This window comes from Erythrolamprus reginae, unplaced genomic scaffold (assembly GCF_031021105.1).
Source record: "Erythrolamprus reginae isolate rEryReg1 unplaced genomic scaffold, rEryReg1.hap1 H_11, whole genome shotgun sequence".
Classification (NCBI taxonomy): domain Eukaryota; kingdom Metazoa; phylum Chordata; class Lepidosauria; order Squamata; family Dipsadidae; genus Erythrolamprus; species Erythrolamprus reginae.
Window position 1 is genome coordinate 60,236 of NW_027248464.1, and position 18,992 is coordinate 79,227.

Sequence of the window (18,992 nt, forward strand, 5' to 3'; positions counted from 1 at the left end):
TTAAAAATGTTATTTCCCTTTCCTAATAAGCATGCAATGTTGTTCTTAGAAGCATGTGATTAAAAATTATTTTAAAACTTAGCAATGTTCTTACCTTAATTATTTTTCTGTAGGTAACTATTCGTGGGGCATTTATCCAGAATTAATCTCAGATTTACCCACAGAGAACAATCTACAGAGCAGTTCAGTAAGCTCTGAATCCTCATCTGATGATAAAAAGATGAAGGTAACCGTAATACAGCTATCAATGGCTCTGGCTAGCCTGAAGAACATTTTCACTCCACTGTTGTTCAGAGGACTCCTTTCATTTCTCACTTGGTGGATTGCTGCTTGCCTTTTTTCCACAAGCCTTTTTGGGCTTTTCTACCATCAGTACTTGACAGTAGCATGATTTTAGAAAATAACAATTCAAAGAAGCCTATGTTCCCCAACAGAGCAGAAGAATATTGGAAGAAATAACATTATAAAGTTTCATTCCTTTAATACCTCTTCTATGGTCGCAAGCAATGTAATGTGTAATATCAAAAAAACATGACTTCATAATACCATTACCCAAATTTTTAGTGAGAAATAGGAGATGGTTACTTTGAAATTTGTTTAAGTATCTTTTGTTTTCATGAGTTCCATTCTGCCCTGGGAGCATGATGTATACAGTCATTGATTGACTGATCTTAGTAGTGTTAATATAAAAAGATAATATTAATGGTGACTGCTTAAAGGTGAACTTTTAATTAAGCCATATAAGGAGTCAGAAACTTGGATGACTTTTCTTTTGAAAAGCAAGCTAATTCCACAGGACAAATGAAATACTGTATATTACAGTACAGGAAACATTCTGAATAGAGTTTGTTGTAAGTGCATGGAATACAGAATAATTGTCCTGCAGGAGGTATTTTCATATTAGTACTGCATCACTTGTGTGAAAGTTCAGGAATGTAAGTTTCTTGAATGTTACAGCATGTGTCTCTGAGCATATATTTAAAATGAATATTTAGTGTATATAATCTGCAGGTAGTAAGCTCATGAGTTGTTTGAAAGCTTACTACATGTGCTTTGTTTCTGCACATTCACATTTTAAATTATGTAAAGTGGTATAATATGCTTATGCATCTCATTATACCACATAATGTAATGTGTCAAGAAATTCTAAAAATTCGTATTATAAGAGTAATATAACTATATTGTTTTGGTCTCATCAATCATTTTAAAAATAATAAATGGCCATATGAATCATTGAATGTTTAGTCTTGGTGCTAATAATTAACTAGAAATTTATTTAGCTTTTATGTTTCCATAATTTAACAAATGCCATTATTATATCACTAGTTGTTGAAGTTTGACACTAATCAATATTTAAACTAATTTTAACAAGTATAATTCAATAAACACTATTTGAAAACATTAGCAGTGAAATGTATATTGGGCAAATTTTGTTAATTACCATATTTTGGGGAGTATAATATGTACCTTAGTTTTGAGAAAGGAAAATAAGGGAAAACCATTCTGGCTCTGCCTCCCAGCAAAAAGCAAATAGTACAGATGATATACACTGTTTGCTGGGTATTTCTCTCTGTGTGTGTGCCTGACTCATAGAAATAGCAAAAAATTGGAGAAATGTACATTACAGCAATCGCATTTAGACTTATATACCACTTCATAGTGCATAGCCCTCTTTAAGCGGTTTACAGAATCAGCATATTGCCCGCAATAATCTGGCTCCTCATTTTATCCACCCCAGAAGGATGGAAGGCTGAGTCAACGTTGAGCCAGTAGTAAGATTTGAACTGCTGAACTACAGCTAGCAGTTAGCTGAAGTAGGCTGTAGTTCCGCACTTTAACCTCTGCACCACCCCCAACTCTTTCTGCAAAAGTGACAACCGGGTGGCAGCGCTTCTGGGCGACCTCCCGAATGCCAAACCCGAACTTTTGCTGAACTTCCAGGTTCGGTATTGGGGGAACGCCGAGAAGCCCCCCGGCTGTTTCAAAAGGTGACAGCCAGGCGGTGGTGCTTATCGGCTGAACCCAAACACCGAACCCGAACTTTTGCCGAACTTTCGGCTGGTTCGTAAGGCGAAAAAAGTTCATAAGAAGAGGCACAAAAATCCCAAGACGAGGGGTTTGTATCACGAGGTACTACTGTATAGTTATTCTCTGCTATTTAAAAGAAGATACAATAGCACTGGGCCTCTTCAGATCAAACATTTATTTTAAAAAGCTTCATTTTGTTAAGTTCTCTAGAACAATAATAAAAAATAGACTTAAATATTAGACTTAAAAATAAGTCTAATAATTTGAACAATCTATAGACATTTATAGTTATTGACTTACCTCCTTGCAGCAAACAACAAACAGCTAGTTTCAGCACAGCCTGATTAGCACAAAAAATAAAAATCTGATTGCCTCTACCTCCTAGCAATTTGCCTCCTTGCAGTTTTAGTTTCAGTTTTAGCACAAGCAGCTAATAGTTTCAGGCTGCAGGGATTGCCATAGCCTATTGCCACTTGCCTGCAACTTGAATCAACTTGATGGTCAGGAGGCAGATAATCAGTTGTTTGTGCTAATCAGGCTCTTTTGTTTGCTGCAAGGAGGCAAATTTCCGAGAGGCAGAAACCAAATGGCTAGACGGCCTCTTTTCACCCTCTTTTTTTTTTGGGGGGGGGGGGAATGCATTTTATACTCCAAAAAATATGGTATAATGGTAAGGACTATCCCTGCACAAATAGTTTCAAGCTCCGTAATAATAATTGATTAAACCTGTATGCCACCTGACTATCAATGACTCTGGGTGGCTCACAACAATAAAATAAATAAAAAATAAAGATAAAAGATCTGATGAAGTGAAAGCTCTCCTTTGCCAAAGGTCTGGGTGAGATCTTTACAGTTCCAAACAACAACACATAGTGGGGCTGTATAGGCCTGGGGGGGTGGAGTGTGAGACTTCATTCTAAAGAGTAAATCTGACTACAAAGAAAATACATTTCTGGTATTCTGAGATATTAGATTATTTAATTAAAGGAACCCAAAGTATGTCAATGTGCAAGGATCAAATTAGCTGGGGAGTTGTTTTGAGAGGCAGGTGATCCCTCAATTAATCAGGCCCTATACCTTACATAGTCAAAGGTGACAGCCAGCATCCTGAATTACACTTAAAATCAAACCAATAGTCACTGCAGCTCATGAAGCAGATGTGTTCCATGGACATACCAACACATCCCAGTTGTTGGTTATGTTATGACACTGTTAATTCTTACATCCACTGTATACTTTCATCTTTTTGAAACTCTAGATTGAACCACTGGGTGAGGGTCATCCATTGGTTTTGGGCTCTGCATCATCAACGTCACACAATCATTTCTTTTGATCAGGGTAACCAATGAACCACAATATTTTGTGAAGTGCAAAGTTATAATTTCACTTACATAAGTTTCCTTTGCAATAAATTCTATTCTTTTGGGGGATAACTATCCTTCCATCTGACTATTGTAATCATAGATGTATAAGTTAGCCATCTTTTAAAAAACTTTTAAGATCATATTCTCTCAGCAGAAATGAATAGGTATATGTACTAGTGGTAGATGCGCAGGACAGTTCTACGTATTTGTCCAATACAAATCCAATTAATAAATAATAAAGTAAGTCACATCCCTGGCCCTTTTGTTATTTCCTACAATTTTAGGTTGAGATATATCCCCTCAAATATTAGAATTAGATCACATTATCTGAATGGTTGGATTGCGTGTCTGAAAAGTAATGAAATATGCAGACAGCTACAAAGATCGAATTATTGAATGGAATTCTTTATCCAACTACTCAACATTAAAAATACTTATGCAAACTACATAAACTGATCTCTTGCTAATATTATTACCTCACATTTTACAAGTTTTGCTTCCAATCTAATACAGTACAGCAGATTTGATTACCATTTCAAAATTAAGTCTTAAATGTTCCTAATTTATGTCCAATCAGACTAATAATTATCAATACTGTTGGTTAGCTTTAAGCATTGTCAAATGAGCTTATTTATATGAGGAAAAACTACATATACACTTGAGGTTGATTGCCAGCTTTGCATAAACCATTTAACACTCCAGATTTTTAGAGTGCTTAGAAAAGTAGCAAATAATTAAAAAAAAAACAACTACCAGAATACAAATTTTAAATTTTGAAAGTTTGTGCTCCTTTGCATCAGAGTTTGTTTAATCAGAATTAAGTGCAGTTCAGTTTATTGATAGTAGATTGAACTATGGATGGATTTCATGGAATTCTGAAGGATACATTTAAAAAAAACCCTGAATCTTCAGACTTGCATGCATTGGGACTTCCGTTTATTTCTTCCCAATCAGTTTCTTCTACCTTTTCCGAAAACTTTTGTAGATTGGCATACTGTTGTAGATTGGCATATACACATGGTAAAGAACTGCAGCAAGAGGGAGAAAGTGATGGAAATAATGCATATATAATTTTGTAAATGTGTTTGCTATTCAACAAATTTCTTTCCAAAATATTTTTGTTTCAGTATGGCAGTATTTTCTGACATTTCTGTGCATCACTGATCATTCTTCTGTAAGAAACAAAACATTGATATTGCAATGGCAATTTGATTTGGTACTTTGAGATTTTTTTCACACTCTTTACTTAAGTTTATTTGTATCTGTTGACTTCTTATTTATCAAATTGCTTTTGTACAAGAATGTTCTTACTAATTTGGTGGAAAAGGCATACATACATAGCTTAATCTATTAAAATGAATATAAACATTTTCTTCTGAAAGAAGTATACGTGAGTTGGAAACATAAAACACGGGAAAATGGTAAATGAAAGAAAGTTTAATGTTGAAAAAAGCCTTATGGGAAAATGGGTTATAACCAGTGACTGAAATCCAGTATTACCTGGATAAATGGATTAAATTATGTGGGAACAAGAAAGAAAAATATAATCCATACTGAAACTTAGGTATTCATGGAATGCTGCATAGCAATCATTCTGAATTGCCACATACTATACTTGTGCAAATTTTATTTTTAAAATATTGGTTAATTGCAACCTATGTTTTTAATGAAATTAGGTTGTGACTCCTTTGGTATCTATCAACAGCAAATACAGCTGTTTCCTAAGTTTGAAATAAAATTGTTTGTTACAACATTTTTCATCTTTTTTTTTTGTAAAATCACATTAGAGTAAATTCACAATGCCTTAAGTCCTGAAATTTTTCTGCAAAATTATACCATCATTTGGTGGTGAATCTTGTTGACATGGGAACATGGCAGCAACTATTGATTTCCAGTTTAAATATCTTGTTTTAATCTTGTTTTAGTGTAAGAAAATATATGGTATTTGAATATGTTAAATATTTTATCAAAATATTTTCCATTTCTGTGATTTATGATAAAAATGCCTCTTGACTAAATATGGGTCAAATACTCAGTTGGGTTTTAGAAAAACTAGTTGCAGTTGGTAGGAAATATTTTTGTGCGAAGTATTGGGAAATAATTTTGTAAAGTATATTCATAAGGATGAACAATCTATAAACACAGCTTTAATTGGAACAATATGTTAACAGAGAATAACATTCTACAGAACCATGTCATCTGATTGATATTTTTCTACTTTTTAAATATTCTACGACACTGGTAAGATATAAATTATTTGTTTAAATAGATTGAAAGTATCTTTTAAAATAGATGACATGAAATAAAAAAGAGAATTTTGAAATCAGAAGAAATAATCCTTTTATTGATCATTCTTTTAAGAACAATGTTAAATTATTTAATTGAGACAAAGTTTCAGATATCCTCCCCCCTCCCCACCCCACCCCGGCTCTGAAACTCACCAAATAACTTTAGATGGAGAATGATACACTCCCCAATCTACCTCATAGGGTTGTGGCTATAAAATGAAAGGAGACCCCTCTCTTTACCTATTATATTGTGGTCTCTCCTTGTTACACTGCTTTGAGTTCCTAAAAAAAGCCACACATATAATCATTAGTTGATTATGGGCCATCAAGTCAGTGTCAGTTCTTTGTCATCATGTAAATAGATTTTCTTGAATCCATGCACTAAATATAGTCAAGAAAGAGGCATTACTTAGATATGGCAAACATTATGAAAAGATTATAGCTAAAATTGGATTTTGAAGAAGCAAAAAAAAAAATTAAGCTTTTCAATTTTGGTGTTAGAGAAGGCTCCTGAGAAAATCATGGATAGTAAGAAAATAAACAAATGGATCATCAAACAAAGCAACTCTTCTTACTCCAGATATAGCTGAGCTATCTCAAATTATCCTTCTCTGGACACATGGTGTGAAGATTTCCAGAGAAAGCTGTAGTGCTGGGAAAAAGAAGAAATGGATAACAAGCAGCAAGGTGGGTAAACAAAATTACAGTAGCATTGAGGGCACCACTGAAAGATCTGAAAGACAAGAATAGAGACAGATCATCATTGAGAAAATCTATGTCTCTCTAAGAGCTGACATCAACTTGATGGTACATAATCAGTAGCTATTGCTGTAGGTATCTGCTGAAAAGGAACAGGAATATATTGCCAAAATATTTTTTATTTTATTCAAGATGATATTGGGAAGATAAATCTAGTAGAAGAGTAACTTTTAGATAAAACACATTGCACAATATAATATTGTATTTTCTATTTCTATTACCTGAGATAGTCTAGATTCCTTTGTGTATTTGTGATAAAAGTGATTAATATGAATTTAACTCTGAGATTAATTTAAGCATTTTTATTCCTTCATATTGTATCAAATAAATTTATAAGATATTAAGTCCTGGGGCAGGATCATCTCAAGATTTTACTGTAAAGTAAAATTACTTGTTGAGAAAGGTGGACAGGATTTTCCTCATATGTATAACTTGAACATTTATCTTTGGTCACTGGTTTGAATAAGATACATCAGAACTAATCTCTTTTTGGAGATTAGTCTGAAAGCTATTATTTTACTTCATTGCAATTCTGGCAAACATTTGTAAACAGTTTTTTTTAGTAATATTATTTCAATATCTGCACTTTATTCCATACAATGCATAAGGAAAATATTGTATCACAGATACACATTTGACTCTTTTTCCGCATAAAAAGCTCGTGTGGGACAACCCAACATAGAGGATTAATCTTGAAGAAGGTATGTAGCAATAGTTAAGATAAAATAAGAGGAAATTCAGTTTTGGGAAAGTTAAAGGTATGAGAAAGAATTTCAGAATCACCCTGCTTTGATTCTTGTTGTAGGGCAGTGATGCTGAAAGCACCTGTGCATGTGCTATAGTGCATGCGTGAATGCCCATACCAATAATTCAATGCCTGGGGAGGGTGAAAATGGCCTGCCCCTTCCCCAGAGACTCCAGAGTCTTCCCTGGAGCCTGGGGAAGATGAAAACGTCCTCCCCAATCCCCGGAGACCTTCCAGAAGCTAAAAATGCCCTCCCGGAGCCTCCATGTAAGACAAAAATTAGGTGGCAGGGTGCACACATCTCCGCTGAAGCTGAACTAAGTCAACGGCTTGTGTGCCAGCAGATATGATCTGTGTGCAACCTATGCCATGTATACCATAGGTTCGCCATCACTGTTATAGGGTATAATAAAATAGCATTTCTGTAATCTTTTATTGTTTCTGCTCACTTGGAGTACCATGATTGGTGAACATCCAAGTTGTAGTTGCCATTGTTTTTTTAAGTAGGTCTGTTGTCAATTTCACCTTATCATCACTTTCGATCAATTTCGTTCTACAAAACCGGTGGTTGAATTTTAAGCCAAGTTTACACAAGACTACTTCTTTACTGTTTAATTCAGCTTTAGCTCTTGTTATTTGAGTTCTTTGACCATTGTTCCATTTCTGTTTCTGAAGTAATTCAAAGCCGATACTGATTTTGCAGCATTAATTAACAATGCTAAACCCACAATCACTGATGATTTGAAAAATTGAACGACGTTTATTAAATTAATACTAGCTTTTCTATTAGACTTGATCTCATCCAAAAGACCAAGAAACTGTTCTTACATTCTTTGATTTCAGAAATATATCCTGTTTGTATAAACCAATAAATTGCTATAAAGAATGTGAAATTAATTTTTATCTTAAGATTGAGGTTCTTATAATAAAAAAACCCTTTATTTTATGTTTATTTGACACAGAATGTTTAATAAGAATTGATTGCAATCAACCTTTTTTTGGAAATGCACTTGCAATGTTTGAGCACTAATTTGCATGGTTCGGACTTGTCTGTATATTGTGGGCTGAAATACACATAACTATTAACAAGATTTGAAGCCAATTGTTATAGATAAGGGTGCATATGTTTTGTCTTATTACACCTTTAATATTTATAACTCATCAAGTGTTGTGGACTTTTTCCACATAGAGGGTGTAGACGTATTTCCTTTGCAACAAGGGAAAACTACTATTATTTTAAAATAGACTACTGATGTATGTGGTCTTTACATTTGAATTGCAGGGTACGTGTGTTTTCCTAACAAGTGAGCATCACAGAGGGCCTTCTTGCTCTCTCTTTTTAAAGCAATCTAGTCAAATGCCTTGGAGATGCTTGTCTAAGTGATCTTTTTTTCCCTTTTTCCTGTATTCTTTAAAAACACTGTTATTTTATTCTGTCATGTATGCAATTTTCTCTTGTTAATGGGTTTGATGTGATAAAAATAAATTATAAAAAAGAATTAAATGGTCTGTCTTTTCACTACTTATTAATTAGCTAGTCTAGGTAACACTACCTAATTTGCCTTGGCTAATACTACAAAGCTAAGCAGAATTGAATCTTGGTTGTACTTAAATGGGAGACACCAGGAAACCTTGATCGGTAAGGTAGATTGAAAAGGACATTTGACATTATTATAGTATCTCTTATTTTTTATTCAATATGTTATATCTAAATACAAATATGTCACAGATTAGCTCACAGCAAGCAAACAATAGCAATAGTACTTATATATCACTTCACAGTGCTTTTACAGCCCTCTCTAAGTGGTTTATAGCAGGGGTCCCCAACCACCGGGCCGCGGACCAGTACCGGGCCGCGGGGCATGTTGCACCGGGCCGTGGAGTCAGCAGCTGCCAGTCCTCCTGCCGCCGCCCCCTCCATCCAGTGCTTCATCTCCCACTGGGAAAGAGGCCTCGGGGGGCAGGTTCTGCCGGCCACAGGGCAATGTACGGGACAGAGGGGCGGGAAGGACCGGGAGGCTCAAGCCTCTTTTGGCTTCTGCCGTGGCACGCCTTTGCGTTTTTGGCTGGGGGGGAGGCAGGAGGGCCGGCCTGACCCCCTCCCTCCAGCGCTTCACCTGCCGCCGGGCAAGAGGGTTTGGGAGGCAGGTTCTGCCGGCCACAGGGCGATGGCGGGAAAGAGGGGCGGGAAGGACCAGCACCCCCATGCTTAATCCCGCCCCCAACCACACCCCTTTCCGCCCCCACCGGGCCATAGAAAAATTGCCTTGCTGAAACTGGTCCCTGGTGGAAAAAACGTTGGGGACCACTGGTTTATAGAGTCAGCATATTGCCCACAACAATCTGGGACCTCATTTTACCAACCTCAGAAGGATGGAAAGCTGAGTCAACCTTGAGCCTGGTGAGATTCGATCTGCCAAATTGCAGAAAGTGGGCTTTCATCAAAGGTAGCCTCCAATACTGCATTCTAATCACTGCTATTTAAAAAACAAATTGCTTTAAACTAGATGATGATTTTAACTGCAATTTTAAATTTTAGTGTATATAAAGGCTATCTTCATCTGCAAAAGTCTTTGTATTAAGTGGATTATTTCTGGTAGTTGAGTGTATTTGGTTAATTTTACCTTTCCTATGCATTTCACTGTCTCACTCCGCAGCTGAATTGCTTTGGAATTTTTTTTCCATAAAAGGTTTTTTTTCTCTCCACAACAAAAAACATACATAACATTGCATATACAGTGGTACCTCTACCTAAGAACACCTCTACTTTCAAACTTTCCTAGATAAGAATCGGGTGTTCAAGATTTTTTCCCCTCTTCTTAAGAATTTTCAACTTAAAAACCTGAGCTTCCGAAACTGTAACCGGAAAAGGCAGGGAGAAGTCTCTGTGGGGGCCTCTCTAGGAATCTCCTGGGAATAAACTCCTCCTTCTTCCTTCTCTACCTCCCCTTCTACTCTCTCTCCTTTCCTATTTCCTCTTACGTCCTCTTAATCCTTTCCTGAAATTCTCTCATCCAAGTACAGGCCGGAGCCAAAATTAATCATGGGCAGTTTTAAAATATTTAGCAGTTATCTATGTCAACTTTCTTACTTTCAATCTAGAATCTCAAAAATCTATACTGAACAGATAATTCAAGTAAAAGTGAACCATTAAAAAACCAAGCACCACCTCATTGCGTATAAGGTATGTTCTTCTAGGGCCTAATCGGATCGGAACGAAGGAGCACCCACTCGCAGAAAAGTCACAACAAACACATCTATATTTAAAAATGATTTGTACAAAACAGGGTCAGGCTTTTATTCAATGTTGGCAGCATTCCCGGTCAAATTGTCTAATAGGTAAGGAATGGGCTGCAGCTGGGAGCCAAATCCAATTTAGACATTCCTCAATGTTCTAATGTTCTTCACACATACATGAATCTTCAAGTTTTCCTCAGACAGCTGCATCTCTGCATGATGAACTTAAAGATATAACAACAGTTTAACAGCAAAGCAGTTCTGGAACCCCAAATCTAGGAGCTCCATCATTACAAACATAGAATCTCCATGCCTCTTTTCCCATAAATCCTCACTTATATATTGTCTGGGTGTGGTCAACTGTTTCCTAGAAATATTCACTGGCTAGAGTTTCTCCCATAGACTCACCTTATAGAACTTTTCCCATAAAGATATTCCTGTCTGTTTCGTGACCTTCTGACCCTGGCATCTAATAGGGGCTCCTGGTTCCCAATGTCCCCCTGCTCCTCTGAATCAGACATTACCATAATTGGGTTTTTTTCGATCTTTGGTGGTTTTCCAGGTTTCTCAGGTTCCAATTGTCCCTCACTCTCACTCTCTCTGACTCAGCTGACAAGAACACTGGCCTAGAGTACCATTCTCCTCAGAATCTGTGACTAGTTGTGGACCATTCACAACAAGTGGGCCAATTTATAAACTTCAATATAGTCCATGTTCATTCAATTGAGACAAAATGTAGAAAGCATTCAGACAATATTGCTTTTTTGGGTAGTGAATGTTGGGTAAATTTGGCTCTTGAGCCATTACTTGCCATAATGTATGTAATACTCATTTTACATAATGAGATACAAATATTCAGACATAACAAAATGGCAGAGAAAATATTTCTTGCATTTATATTGTTATGGCATCTATGAAGTAACCCTATTGCTGTGTGCTATGCTAGGAAGAAAAACTATATATTAATCTACAGTATATTTTTGCATGACAGGCAGCACTTTACTAATAATGGTAGGAAGGATAAAAGGTAGTTGCAGTAGCACTTATAAGCCTTTCTACTCTGCAAGTGTTATAGAAATTACAAAACCATCATTATATAATACCAGTATAGTAAACACTGTTCCATGAGAATTCAGTGATGTATTCTAGAAGAAACTAGATTCTTCAATCTTTACAAACATTGGTTATTGGTAAACCACGAGACATAATGGATGTATACAACTTTTTATACTTGCTGTGTACAGAAGCAATTGTATATAAGTTGCGCAAAAAAGACTCCTGTGTTGCAAAGCCATGCTGTTATCTTGTGTGTTCTGTAAGTTGATTCTGTAACTGTAGTTTATATAATAGAAAACATCAAAGCAATTTAAGCAAACACCAAAATGTGCTTATGTAAATTTATACTTTCAGATTGCAAGTACTTACTTATTGTGCATTTCTGGCTAGAGACTAGTTATTTAGATAATTCTACTTCCTATGTGTATTTGTAGATTGCATATTGTTAAGAAAATACTATTAATTAATTTTTTGGGGGAAGTATTTCTAAAAATGATATTAAAAGCTACCCGGCTTGTCAATAAAAATCAAATTATTTCCTTAAATTATGCAGTTACTTTTTATGATAAGTTTATTCCAAATAATTCTCTACCAAATAATCTGTACAATTTATCTTATTGGGATTTGTTTGGTGATTAGTGCTGGACTTAAATTAAGAGCAAAGTGTGAGCTGGTGATAGTAGAAGACGATACAAATTCTAAATATAATGACATAAACATGTTATTCTTAAAAAAATTTACAGAGAAAATGTAACTTCATTATTAACTTTGTGAAGTCACATGATGGACAGTGACAAAATAAATGACGCTATTAGTCAAAAGGAATGAGATGGGAGAATTTAAAAAAATAAAAGAAGCAGTGATAGAAAGGGCTCAGGCGGTAATAGTCCTAGGCTGGAAGGATGTGCCAAAATGGACAATACAAAATTGGTATCCGTACATGGTTGATCATGTTCAATTTGAGATTATGGATAAGAGGATGAATTCGGCCAATGAAATTAATCTGCGGGAATTGATAGGACGATGGGACAAAGTAAGAGGGTATATGGTTAGTAGAATTCGAGACCAAGGTATAAAGAATAAATTAGAATTACTTTATAATATGTAAATAGATATGCAGTGGTACCTCTACTTAAGAACTTAATTTGTTTCGTGACCAGGTTCTTAAGTAGAAAAGTTTGTAAGTAGAAGCAAATTTTCCCATAGCAGATATGTTATTAACAATTTTTATCTTTCTGTATTGATCTAATTATAACTAGTCATTCTTTTCTGTATTAGAAGACTTCTATGCCTAGCGGAGCAATAGTAGCTCCTTTACATGTTAAATGTTGTATGTCTTGTTTTGTCTCATATTTTATTTAAAATCAATTTTTAAAAAAGGTATCAATGTAAAAGCAAATAATGTGTGCAAATCCATTAGGAAAGAAATAAAAGCTCGGAATTTGGGTGGGAGGAGGAGGAGGACAGTCGCTGTCGAAGGAAGAAGGTGAGATGAGGGGAATTAAAAAAATCCAAAACTTTAAGGCTTCAAAAAAAAAGAGGGACTCTGAGGCAGCGAGGATGAGCACGCGCCTCCCATATACCCAGCACGAGGCGGCCTCCCATGCACTGTGCCAGAGAGAGAAACCCAAGCAGGCGAGAGGGGGGAACCTACCACTCCTTTGACCAAAAGGCTGCTGCTGCTACCTGCTTACTCTTCCTTCTCATGCTGAAGGGCTCCCCTCTCCTCTCGCTTGCTCGCTTTGCTTCATTGTGAAGATTCCTCAGTTTGGCTGAAGCCGAGTTGATCCGGCTGGGCCGAAGTGCCCCATTTTGCCTTTCCGAACCCAGATGCTCAAGGAGGCAACCTCATGCCAGGTGTATGGGAGGCAGCGTGAGGGAATCACCACAGCGAAGTGGTTTATTCCCTCTCCAAGTGCACAGAGAAAGGAAAATGCTTCGTTCGCTCTGGGCTGCCCAGAGCGAAAGGAGCGTTTCTTTTCTCTGGATGCTGGCAGAGGTTTATTCTCTCTCCAAGCACCCAGAAAGGAAAATGCTTCATTCGCTCTGGACTGCCAAAGCATCCTGATGCGTCACCGAAAGGCTCCTCTGGCAGCCCAGAAAAGCCCAAGATGGCCGGGATTTAAGGGGGAATGGCAGGAAACTGGCCGGGCCTTTGTGCCGCTCTCAAATTTCCTGGGAAATTTTTCCCGGCTCGGGTTCTTAAGTAGAAAATATTTTTTAAGAAGAGGCAAAAAAAATCTTGGAACACCCAGTTCTTATCTAGAAAAGTTCTTAAGTAGAGGCATTCTTAGGTAGAGGTACCACCGTATTGCTCTTGAGTTAAAATGGTATAGAGAAATTATGCCCCCAATTTGGTAGAGGGGTATGAATGTTGTTTGGTGATGGGCCCTTAACACTGAGCACACTTATGTGTTGTGTGAATGTTTATTGTCATTATGAAAATAATTTAAAAAATAATATTAAAAAAAAACTTTGTGAAGTCGCTATCAACCAAATTAAGTTTTCTTTTAGGAAAAAAAAAGATTTCTATCAAAAGATCCAGGAAGTAATAAACAAGATGGACATTTCTGACATCCTGAATTTTATTTTATTGTTTGTTAAACATGTTTTTATGAATAATGTATTAAAACCTGTATCCTGAAAGTTCTACATGAGTAACTTCTTTCCATTGAAAGGTCTCTGTAGTTTTAATATAGTTGTACCTGTATTCAATTGTGGAAGAGCAGTTATGTTACTGTGCAAGCCAACTAAAGCTACTTTCACAACTGCATACAAGTTGTATAAAGAAGCTAATAATCAGCTGTGAGAAACCACATTTTTGAATTTTTAGCATATGGAAATTGTTACATTGGAATGGATTGGCTTAAGATGAAGAGTTCGTGACTGCAAAAATAAGCTCTTTGTTTCTTCTGCAAAGGCATCAGGAAAGTCATTATTTTGTTGGGAAAAGAAAGATAGAATAATAATAAGAGCATAGCACCTTGGTACTAATCATCTACTATTTCATTTTAAGTTAAAATTTTCAATGTTTTGCAGGCTGTTAACAGGTGCTTGGCCAATTGTATATGGTAACTTTGAGGAAATTAGGCCTATGTGAACAGCATTTTTGATTCAGTTTGGAAATTTGGGAGTTACCATATTTTTTCGGTGTATAAGACGCATCGGTGTATAAGACGCAACTAGTGCCAGTCCCTGGGTGCCGCCATCATTTTTTAAAGATTTTTTTTAAAGGATTCTGAGTTTTTCTTCTGTGCCTGCGCAGAAGCCAAGTTTCTGGCACTGCATGCACCACCAGCTTGTTTTTTGGCATTTTTGTTAATTTTGATTGTTTTTGCTTCTGCGCATGCACAAAACACAAGTTTTCGGCATGGAGGGGGGGAAATACTTGCCCGACTGCTCCCCCCCCACGCAATCTCTGATGTTTTCAACCTCATCTATAGAGGTGGTTTTATTTAAAGAAAACCCCTAGAAAGCTGCAAGATCCAGAGCTGACAAAAGATGCAAATCTCGTGGCCCACCCCACCCTTCCCCTGCCCCACCTGCTACCCCCAAATTGTACCCCACTGTGATCCCCTGCCCCACCACTTACCCCAAAATTGCACCCCACTTGGGCACGTGCAAGAGGTTTTACCTTATGCAAGGGCTAGGAGTTGCTCCAAAGCTCTGAGGAGTAAAACCTCACCAACACCATCCTGAACCTCAGCCCCATAGCGAGGGATGAGGTGTTCATGTCAACAGCTCAGTGTCCCACTGTGTACAGGCAGAGCTCCTGCAGGGCTTAAATTTGCATTGTAGGAAGACTCCATTGTTGGGTGCGAGCACTCCAAGCTTTGGCTCTCTGGAAAAACGCCCTCCCAGAGCCTTGGTGCAAGCCCAAAATCAGCTGGCCAGCAAACACATGCATGTTAGAGCTGACCTAGGGCAACAGCTCATGTGTCAGCAAATATGGGTCCACGTGCCACCTGTGGCACCTGTACCATAAGTTCGCCATCACTGGATTAGAGTAATGTGTTCTAGGAATAAGATAGCAGCAAGATTTCTACATTACTTTCTCAATTTAGTGCCCCCCAGTTATTATTAGGAATTAGTGACTCGTGGGAATGGTATTGTCCGCTTCAAATAATGTCTTGCTTTTTTATTTGAATGTACCCAATAGGTTTTGGTGTGCAAAAGAAATCCAAAGTAGGTTGTAAAATAAAATTGAAACAATAATAACAGTAACAAGAATAAATTCAACAGAATTTTAAAAGATGGGATAAAATATCACTGATTAACCAGGATTGGGAGGGGAGATCATTCATTGAGGATAAAAGTCAGCAGCATGACGTTAGGCAGGTTTCCAGAGGTGGACATTATCCTTACACTGACCAGCTATCATGATTTACAGAGTAGGGGCATTGCCTTTGCCTGCTCACTGAACACACAAGGAGGAACGTGGACCAGCACAGCATTTAATTGAGAGAGACGATATTCCTGCATAATGAGACTGTGCCCTGGAGCTGTTAAGGAAAATCCAGGCAATGCTGCTTAACTTAGTCATTCCATCTACTACTGATGCCTTAAGCTAACTGCAGTTGAAACCATTGCATATTTTGTACCAACTATTTATAGGATCCCGTGGATTTTCTCTTACTGCCTAATACATGAGATCCCAAAGGGGTTATTAAACAGGTAAGTATACTGCAACTTGTATGCCAAGGCAAAACTATGGAAATGTTGCCACCTAACAGAAGAAAAGTTTTGAATAGATTTAATAATCAGGAAAGGGAATCTTCAGTTGTAATATTTCCAAGTTTAAGCAACAGGTTTAGTGTATCTTTGATGCCATAAATATAATATTTATTGGAATTCCATTGCAAAAATGTTGACGAAATTAAATATATTTAAACATGCATTAATGCTTGATGATATTCCCTAGAGATTTGAATTTCTGTGCATATACCTTTAAGTTGCCCACTTAGTCTGCAATTTCCTTACCTTGTTTATTTGTGCTAGGATGACCTACTTTATCTGATCCTTTTCTCTTGCAATCATAGGAAAGCATTGAAGGAAAATGAGAACCTTTCCTTACTTTTCCTAGTGATCCGTTGTTACTATGCTGCATATACCAACAACTTAGCTGTTGCTTCTGGAAACATCTCTATGAATCAGTCTTATGGGCAAAATTTTGTAGTACAGGAAAGGAAAACCCATCAGAATTACCAGTATAAAATGACACAAAAATGAGGCCTTAATGTCTTTAAATAAATGAATTGTCTTACTTTTTAATTACACAAATTAATAATGTCCATTAAGGTCAGATTAAGACATATGAGATATTGGTTTAATTCTAGAAATCTGAAGTTTAGGTCAACCAGCATTATTAGCATGCTGGATCCATTAGATATAGATAAAGACTAAACTGTTTAGTCTATTTTTTGTTCTCTATCTGTTCTTTGAAAGATCATTACAGGCAATGATAAAATGCATAGCTTCAAGGAAAAATTAAGCGGTGTCTTTATTTCTCTTACTATCATGAGAAGATATTCAGTGAAATTAAACATCAAAATTGATAAAACAATTTCTCTGCATGGAACAACATTGAATTAATAATTTACATGTGTTTAAAGCCAGTGATTTAAATTACTTTAAACAGATATTGGAAAAATCAAGGTATATGCAGCTTACATATTAAAAATCAAAACAGCTCTACTGTTGTCAATAAATCTTAACTAATTATAAAAACAATATATACAGTAGATGGTACCATCCCCTTATAAAATTGCAATATACTAATGAAGGTCCTAATTTGTAATGATTTTGAATTCAGTTGTAGATCTTTTGATCAAATGATATGGTTAATCAAGTTTTTCTGGATTTTTAGTGACTAGAGATAGATTTTTTCCCCTTGACTTAATTGTGCCTTCCAATAGTTGTAGATATTGTCATATTGGATAACATGAGCGCAAAACTTGAAATCAACTTTGGTGACAACAATCATTTTGATTAGTAGTCAACTAAATATATTCAATTTGACTTAAAGATTTTGAGAAAATAACAGTCTTCATCAATTAAATAAAAGGAATACTTTTAGTCCGTTTTTTCCATATTTTATAAAATGCTATAAGAAATTGCTGCCTTCGAGATTTACTATACATGCTATACAGTACTGTATATGCTTTAACTCAATATATAGTACAATATTTGGCTGAAAAATGTGAAATAAAGATGAGTAAAAAATATTACTTTAAGCTTACTTTTCTGTTAATTATAATGTTTATTCATCTTAGTCACCTCGTTTTAATTATATAAATAATTTATTTATTTTATTTATTTATTTATTTAGATTTGTATGCCGCCCCTCTCCGCAGACTCGGGGCGGCTCACAACAAAGTGAAAAACAATTTATAACAAATCTAAATTTCTACTAAAAACATTTTAAAAACCCCATTTTCTAAACACACATACATACACACATACCATTCATAAATTGTATATGCCCGGGGGAGATGTCTCAGTTCCCCCATTCCTGACGACACAGGTGGATCTTAAGGAGCTTACGAAAGGCAAGGAGAGTAGGGGCAGTTCTAATCTCCGGGGGGAGTTGGTTCCAGAGGGTCGGGGCCGCCACAGAGAAGGCTCTTCCCCTGGGGCCCGCCAACCGACATTGTTTAGTTGACGGGACCCGGAGAAGGCCCACTCTGTGGGACCTAATCAGTCGCTGGGATTCGTGCGGCAGCAGGCGGTCTCGGAGATATTCTGGTCCAGTGCCATGAAGGGTTTTAAAGGTCATAACCAACACTTTGAATTGTGACCGGAAGTTGATCGGCAACCAATGCAGACTGCGGAGTGTTGGTGAAACATGGGCATACCTAGGTAGGCCCATGACTGCTCTCGCAGCTGCATTCTGCACGATCTGAAGTTTCCTAACACTTTTCAAAGGTAGCCCCATGTAGAGAGCATTACAGTAGTCGAACCTCGAGGTGATGAGGGCATGAGTGACTGTGAGCAGTGAGTCCCGGTCCAGATAGGGCCGCAACTGGTGCACCAGGTGAACCTGGGCATACGCCCCCCTCGCCACAGCTGAAAGATGGTTCTCTAATGTGAGCTGTGGATCGAGGAGGACGCCCAAGTTGCGGACCCTCCGAGGGGGTCAATAATTCCCCCCCCAGGGTAATGGAAGGACAGATGGAATTGTCCTTGGGAGGCAAAACCCACAGCCACTCCGTCTTATCTGGGTTGAGTTTGAGTCTGTTGGCACCCATCCATGCCCCAACAGCCTCCAGACACCGGCACATCACTTCCACTGCTTCGTTGACTGGACATGGGGTGGAGATGTAAAGCTGGGTATCATCAGCGTACTGATGATACCTCACCCCATGCCCTTGGATGATCTCACCCAGCGGTTTCATGTAGATATTGAATAGCAGGGGGGAGAGGACCGACCCCTGAGGCACCCCACAAGGGAGAGACCTCGGAGTCGACCTCTGACCCCCCACTAACACCGACTGCGACCGACCGGAGAGGTAGGAG

The 18,992-nt window shown here is 37.3% G+C and overlaps 1 protein-coding gene across 2 annotated transcripts in view; it reads left to right on the forward strand.

Annotated features, from left to right (window-relative positions):
- The window catches only part of LOC139155340 (transmembrane protein 161B), a 38,893-nt gene extending 37,486 nt beyond the window's left edge, over positions 1-1,407 (forward strand). For both annotated transcript variants that reach the window (XM_070730476.1, XM_070730475.1), the window contains exon 12: positions 114-1,407. In XM_070730476.1, coding sequence (XP_070586577.1) covers positions 114-391 — 278 coding nt within the window. In that variant the 3' untranslated portion in view covers positions 392-1,407. The remainder of the gene's footprint in view (positions 1-113) is intronic.
- The last annotated feature ends 17,585 nt before the right edge of the window (positions 1,408-18,992 follow it).